This window comes from Uloborus diversus, chromosome 4 (genome assembly GCF_026930045.1).
Source record: "Uloborus diversus isolate 005 chromosome 4, Udiv.v.3.1, whole genome shotgun sequence".
Classification (NCBI taxonomy): Eukaryota; Metazoa; Arthropoda; class Arachnida; order Araneae; family Uloboridae; genus Uloborus; species Uloborus diversus.
Genome location: NC_072734.1, coordinates 189611827 through 189619981, shown reverse-complemented (window position 1 = coordinate 189619981; position 8155 = coordinate 189611827). Strand labels below are relative to the sequence as shown.

The following is an 8155-nucleotide window of genomic DNA, read 5'->3' as shown; positions in this document are numbered from 1 at the left end:
ATTAGTTTGTAACAGGAGGGTGTGACCCTCGAAGTACTTTTTCGAAAATTCCATTTTGTCCTTTTTCTATTCCAATTTTAAGAACATTTTTCCGAGCAAAATTATCATAAGATGGACGAGTAAATTACCAAGTTCTAATAACGTGGAACCGTCTACTACGGGAAAAGCCGTCCAGGTACCACTAGTAATATAATAAACGTACCGCATGTAAAATAAAACCAGAAATCATTCTCTTACCATATATTGCTGACTTCGTCAGTGAAAATCCTCAAGAGAAACTTCGTCTCACAGTTGGGTTGCACAGTGAAAGGCATAATAACGAAATCTCCGGGTGGCAACGTGAAGAATATGACGGCTTCCCTGATTGGCGAATGGACGATGATATCCAAAGGCTGATGAGTCTGAACAAAATGACTACTGATACGAGCCATGTTTGGAGGTACCTGGGGATAAATATGCAAATAAAATCTGTTTCGTTTCCTATTTTTTTGTAAAGATAACTTCTGTCTATTACAGTGAATCCATTACAGATAAAGATCAAAGAAGCAGTGAGGATAAACAAAGGGATGTAAGTGGACTTTTTAAAGTTTCGAATAAAGGCGTTTACAGTTCAAATCTTAGGTGTAGTCTTTCATTGATTTTCATTTTCTAAATTAAGCTGCATAAGAGCACCCACCAGGTCTACTAGTACCATCTCTTGCCCTAAATTAGAGCAGAGATTCAACTACCATTTGCACTGATTATCTCCAAATTTTTACTTTTGGCACTTACATCCCTTTGTCCCCCCCCCCCAACCACCTCCAAATGTTCTTCCAACTGTTTGTTTAGTAAAAACGTACCATTTTAATGAATCGCCCACCGGCAACAAAAGTGACACAGCTTAAAGTTTTGGACAAACGTACTAACAATAGGTTTAAAAACGAAATGCTTCTTGCCACAAAACTTGCACAACATTAACTTACACAATTGGTGCATGGTAGTGCAAACACTATATAACAACAATGGGGGCGTTTCCAAAATTTTAAAAGTATTTTTTTCTGAAAGAGCATGCTTAAAAACATAGATCTGACCATTTTTTAAATAATTTGACTAAGTTTAATATTAAAAAAAATTACTTTAAACGGTGCGCTTTCATTGTTTCAGCTTTTGCCGATGACATCACAAATGGTGAAATGCCTTTCACTGTTGCCATTCTCAGAATGTATAATATTTAATTTGCTTCTTTACTCACGTGTACTGGCAACGATAGGGTTGATAACAAGAGTAGAGCACAATACTTAATTCACTTCTTGAATATCATAACGTGGAATCGTGGAACAGATGTGCCAAAAGTACATCATTTGTGACGTCATAAAGACGACGCCTTGTTTGAAAAATCGGACCTTTTGAAAAATTAATTAAAATTAACTGTTGAGAAAATAAAAATATTTTCTGGGTCAATGTTTTTTTTTTTTGCTTATTCTATCAATTTCAGTGACTAAAAGGGAACTTTTGACTGAAGGAAACAGCTCCATTGTGATACATCATTAAAATTTCCCAATTTAGAAGAGACATTTCCCAACATTAAGAGGATTATTAATTAGACAACAGAAACTGACCAGTAACATGACATTATAATTTTTTGAGAGTATTGTGACATTTGGGACCAAATCACTTAAAATAGCTACTGATACCTTGATTTTCCCCAATGCTGTTTTTTCTTTTGAGCTTTGTCACTATCTTTGCCAGGGTGCGACGTATTGCCAAAATTTTAAAAATCCATCAAAATATATTCAATGCAGAATCAAATCAGCTGTTCTTACCTCATACACAGTAAATCCCAAAGGCAGTAAGGCTATTTTTTTACTCTGTTCAGTGCTTTGAGATCCTAAAGGGTAATACTGCAAAATAGAAACCACAACGTGGCATTTTTTGGCACCATTTTTTGCAATGTGTACTCGGAACTGCGGATTCATAGCTGTAGTATCTGTAAAAAAAATAACGGAAAAGTGAAAAAAGACAAAAATAAACAATCTATATCTAAAGAAGTAAAACTGCACAAAGGGTTTCTTACAACAAAAAACTGAATGAGTTACCAGAATTTTGACATTAAATACATTCTTACTAAATCCTAAGGACATTTATATTAGGGTTCCAATAAAGAATAAAGATATGTAAAAAATATGTCTTTTATTGTCATGAAATGTTTTTAGCACATTACTGGGTAACGTTTACGCTGACCTTCATGCATTTTCGTACCTCATAACCGTCAAATGTTTAATCTTATGCATAAAGAATTTCGATTACACTTTTACAATAGCAATCCCACTTTTCTGATAGTAGCCGTTGAGATGGCATCTGGGTGCACTAAATCGAGAAGATTTTGATATCATTCAGACCCTGGATAACGGTGATCTTCTTCCCACTAAGTGCGGTCAGAATTAAATTTCTTGGGGGGGGGGGGGGGGGGGGGGGGGCTGGTAGCATTTACATGTGCATAAAATACCATACTTTGGCTAATGATATGGCTCAAAACTTAGGGTTCTGAGAGGACCCTTTACTTGCTGCGCCCCAGATCCGAACAATTCATGTTTCCATTATTTGTTTTTTTTTTTTTTTTTTTTTTTTGCTAGCTAAATGTTTATAATTATGTATTGTAAATGTAGAAAAACAATTTAAAATCTTTACTAATAATAAAGCTGGATGTCCTTCTGTCTGTCCGGATCTCTGTCTGTCAGGATCTCTGTGACGCGCATAGCGCCTAGACCGTTCGGCCGATTTTCATGAAATTTAGCACACAGTTAATTTGTACCATGGGGGTGTGCACCTCGGAGCGATTTTTCGAAAATTCGATGTGGTTCTTTTTCCAATCCAATTTTAAGAACAAAAATATCATAAGATGGACGAGTAAATTACGAAATTATCATAACGTGGAACCGTAACATGGGTCTAAGCCAATTGGCGAGAAAATTCACCATACATTATTTGTAAATATACAGGCGAACCAAAAGACCTTTTAATTTTCTATTACGGGCAAAGCCGTGCGGGTACCACTAGTAGAAAATAAACTTAAAAAGAAGAAAGAAAAATAGCTGCGCCCTTGCGAGGCAGTAGATTTCCATTTCATTAGATCTTTTCCCCCTAATTCTGTTCCTTTGTAAACAATTTACGCTCAAGAAAATTCGAGTTCAAATTCAAATTAAAATTAAAAAAAAAAAATAAATAAATAAATAAATAAACAAATAAAGAACAGTTGTAAGCAAAATTGGCAATAAAAAATCGCAAAAATATAAAATATATATATAATAACTCATTTCCCCCCTTTTAATACAAAGTGTCAATTAATGATAAATACAAAACGAAAAGGCTTCATCTTGTTGCGAATTATTAAAAATCGAAGCCAAAGCTGTAAGCAAAAATCGCAATATCTTTGATAAACGAAATAATGACTCTGAAAAACCGAGAAAGATTCTTATCATTCCTCACTAACTGATGTTTCATACAATCTTCAATAGTTATTTAATGTAACCTAAATCTGAGGAATGTTTCATAATTACGATCATCTTTTGTAAGTTTTCGTTTGATGATTGTTGTGAAGCTACAAGCAAAAATAGCAAAATTTTAAAATCATTAATTAAATGTAGCACTATAAAACATGTGTTTTTCCTTCAATGGTAAGTACAAAAAAATCAAAACTTCATTTCATTTAAATCACGTACTAACTTCGAATAATAATCAATACTTCAACTTCGATGTCACCAAATGGGCAAGGTAACAATGCTGGAACGCGGAATAAAGATTCGATTCATTCTTTTACCAACTGATATGTCATTCTATAGAGATATAAGTTTAATTAAGATGATTTGATTATGAGTTTTCCGTTTGACGGTAGTTGTAACCTATTTTCCATTGTTTTAATGCTGGACAATAGCTATAATGATTGCAATCGGAGAAGACTATGCTTATACTTTCAATCTCAATGATTTATAAATTTAGATGGTTAATTTTAACAGCAGACAGTTAAATTACCCTTAGATGTCTGTGTTAAGTTGTTAAACTTTGTTGGTTACAGGATATAAATATGTCGTGGCGTTGCAAGTGAAACACTTAGTCAAAAGTATCGGCTTTTGTATTGCTAACATTTCTTGGCCACAAAACTAAAACCTTCTAATTCATATCTTAATTTATTTCAACTTTTGAAAACGTTTAGAAATCATATTGGTACCCTAGCCTGGTAGTTTTTGCAGTTGAAGCAAACTTGCGAAAAACGTGTTTCTCAACTTAGTGCGTTCCACTCAGATACATTAAATAAATAGTTCCCATAAAAACGAAAATAATATAAATTGTCTTAGTTTCCAAAAAAAAAAAAAAAAAAAAAAAAACGAAAAAAACCCCTTCGTCAATCTAAAAATGCTCTCCAAGAAAAACGTGGACGGAACCTGCAAGCCAAAACACCAATATTACTTTAATCAGAACTCAATTTCTGTCTTATAACCATCTGTTTTGTTATTATTATTATTACTATTTTAAAAATTCGATAAAAGATACGTTTTTTCTTGAGCTATTTCGGTAATCAGTTTGAACCAAAAGTAATAACAGGCGATGATACCTGCAATATAGAAGACGTTTTGCAGTGTTTAATTTGAAAATTGTAAAACATAATGAACCAAGTTTTACACTTGCATGTTTATGAAACGCACATCATATTTGCCACAATTAAATGAATCTCAGAGACTCAAGAAACTGTAAAAAAGTGTTACAAAGAATCGTCATTAGTTTCAAGCTTTTAATTGAACTTCCGCTTAATTTGCAGAATTCTTTTAATACATTTGATAGTAACTGTGTGCAGTTTTAGCTGATCTTTATACATAAAAGGCTACTTCTGTCCGGATGTCCGGGGTAAACTTCAAAACTACGGGACGGATTTTAACCATTTTTTCACCATAGATAGCTACATTATCAGGGAGCAACTTAGGCTATAATTTATTGCTAAAAAACTTAGTTTTAAAAAGTTATGGAGGAAAACAGTAAATTTCGTGTAATCTCCCCATAAATGATTAAATATAAAACCCATTGTTACAAAAATCCGTTGCCTAACAACAGCAATATTAATAGTAATCATAATGAAAATTTTGAATCAAGGCTTCTCCAAAGCAAACATGAATTTAAAGTCATTTAAATATTTGGAAACTCTACTGTTTGCACACTTGGGGAAACATACTAGATTTTTTTTTTTTTTTTTGTGAGTGTGTGTGTGTGTACTATTTAATTAAATAAATAAAGCGCACGGTTTTTTTGGTGATATTTGTTTTTTTAGTTCATATTTTGGAAATTCTTTAAATTTGTATATGCTTAAATGTCGTGCTATCGTTTCTAACTAAATACTATTTTGTTTTTTATACTTATTCTTATTTTACTTTTATGGGTGAGGACGAAGCTCGATTTTTAATCACGTCAAAGCGGTGTGTTTTGAGTTCTTTCAGTTAAAACAGAAAACGAAAGAAAGTAGCAATTGTTTCTCATAATTATTACTGACCCAGGCAACGCCGGGTATTTTTGCTAGTAACGACATAAAGCATACGGCTGAGAATTCATAATACAATTATGAACACAATCAAAGTTTTTAAACATATATCAAATTTTTGACGGAATGCACGAATTAAAATCTTTAAGTTTTATGAACGAGGAATATAAAACTACAAGTACATTCAATATAATTTTCTTAAGTTAAAAAAAAATAATAATAATAATTTCCTTAAAGTTATCTTTTTTTCAAATGGAAGTACATTGAAGTTATGCTTATTTTTTCATTGGGGATTTTTTTTTACACATTCACAGCATTACTGAGTCTCATTGGACAGGAAAATGGTAGTAATTGTAGCAAAGGAATAATGATGTAGTTATGAGTAGCCATTTTTCTTCTTTCTAAAACAACCATCTACTAAGTTCTCGCTAATCGCATACGTTATCTAAATATGAGGTCGGGCAAGTTTATATCAACAAGAGCCGCTACCACGAGGTGAAAAATCTGCCATAGAAAGAATCACACAGATTTTGACTTTCGGCAAATGATCAGTTAGACTCAGAACTTTTGGTGGTCTACCAGTGTGCTTTGCGGTCATGGTTAGGCCACCCACAGAGGAGACTGATTATGGCAATTTGCAACGGTATGTCACTAGTAGGGGCCTCTTAGTAAAAAAAAAAAAAAAAAAGACTTTTTTTTCTTTACGCTGGTTTATGAAAGACTTGATGTCTCCTGGTTGACCTAGTAGTGTATAATTTACTACTCCTTGATCATCATTAATGACCCCGCGAATTTTTGAGATCGCAGTGAAAATCCTCCAACAATCCGAACAGAAAGCGATAGTTTTGGCAACGGACTGCTAGAATTTCCGTAGATATCTAATGAAGAGCATTAAACACAAAATTAAAGCGAAAAATTTTCTCTTGAATTCAAAGCATACTCGAAAACGAAATCCCACATTTAAATATGAATTTGAAAGGAGAGTTGAAGATAAAGGTATGAAATGTGAAAACTACACTGTTAAAAATTTTCCGGAAAATTTACGGTAATTGTTACTGGCATCCATGTTGCCAGTAACTATTACCGTAAAAATCTAATGTTACTGTAAAATTTTACGGTTTACTCGGTAGGCCACAGCAGCCAATTGGCGCTGGGATCGCTTATTTCTCCGGTATAAATTACCGTAAAAATCAGCGATGCTGTAAGTCCACCATTTTATAGTAACAATTACCAGAAAATCTTCCTGAATTTTTAACGGTGTATTAGTAAAGAATATGGAAATATGTTGTTATCATTTTTATTTTTAGCATCTAGTAGTTTTTAACATCTCCTGAAAGTCATCGTAAACGGAAAAAACGGATTGCCGAAAAAACATTCGTACATGAATTAAAAAACACCCCACACAAGACAGAAAATCATATAAAAAATCACACATTGATATAATTTGGTAGAGGTTATGTCATGGGTTCGAGTTAGAGCTCCGATCATAACATGAATGTTATCGGCCTCCGGTGAAACTTCTCATGATCATGTTCCAGGCCGAGGCCAGGAATATACTTTAAGTTGTAGGTCCGATTGAATGTAAAAGATGTTAGGTTTTATGGGCTACAGACACAGATTAAGTAAGTGAACTTGCCAACTTTGGTACACATTTTCAAGAAGATTCATCAACATTTTTGCTTTTATTTGCGTAATCTAAAATCACATCTCCCTTCTACCAAGTTCAAATATTTACCCCAAGTGAGGCAGTGAGAAGCAAATGGATGCAAGTGGACATTTTGGAAGTTTTGAGTAAAACGCGTTTAAACATCAGATCCTAGGTAGACGTTCATTAATTTTTTTTTCTAAATCAAGATGTATACCGGATAACCTACCAGGGCTACTAATACCATCTCTTGCCCCAAGACATAGGAGGGGGTTCACCTACTATTTGTACTGATTATCTCCAAATTTTTAATTTTGCCACTTCGTCCCTTTGCTTCTCACTGCATCAAATGTGAAAAAGGTTTTTAAATGATGAATTTCAACTTAATCTGAATTTTAACTATTTTAAAGTGCTCTTCCTGATTAAAGTAAAAATCTAAAGAATAGAAATGTTCGTTTTCATAGTTGAAAACTGCTGAAAATACGTTTCCGCTATCAGCGTCGGAAGTGCAGGTCTTACCTTTGCACTGCGGGCCGCCTCCAGCGTTGAAGCCAACGCGCCAGCGTCTTCGGGCCAGCACGGCCCTCCATGGCCTCTTGCTGTGCATGGCGGGCTCTAACATCCAATCATCAGGCCCCACGTGGAGTAGATCCAGGAATGTGAAGTTTCGAAGAAAGTCTTCAAAAGACATCCTGAAGAGCCAAAACATGCATTAGACAAGAAAAAGTTTTTTTTTTTGGCATGATTTAGTTTTTATTTCTTGATTGCCTGCTTACTTCCTTTCCCAGTGGTAGGTACTTGTAGATACTTTAAAGTCTAATAGTAAGACTATTTATAAAATTTTTCTTTTTCTGTCTTAATTTATTAGTAAGATTAGTAAAAGCTACTTTCTACCCCTATTAAAGAGTCATCCACGAAATAAAAAAACTGCCTCATCAAAATTTTTCAAAAATGGATGCATACCTACTGCGTTCTCTCCACGTGATCACAAATCATTGCAAGCTATA

General features: G+C 33.8%; 1 protein-coding gene across 1 annotated transcript in view; it reads right to left on the bottom strand.

Moving 5' to 3' along the window:
* Positions 1–233: 233 nt before the first annotated feature.
* Positions 234–8155, bottom strand: part of LOC129221486 (calpain clp-1-like) — a 44587-nt gene continuing 36665 nt past the window's right edge. The window contains exons 7-9 of the mRNA XM_054855968.1: positions 7668–7840; positions 1803–1966; positions 234–443 (exon numbers count right to left, since the gene is read on the bottom strand). Coding sequence (XP_054711943.1) covers positions 234–443; positions 1803–1966; positions 7668–7840 — 547 coding nt within the window. The remainder of the gene's footprint in view (positions 444–1802; positions 1967–7667; positions 7841–8155) is intronic.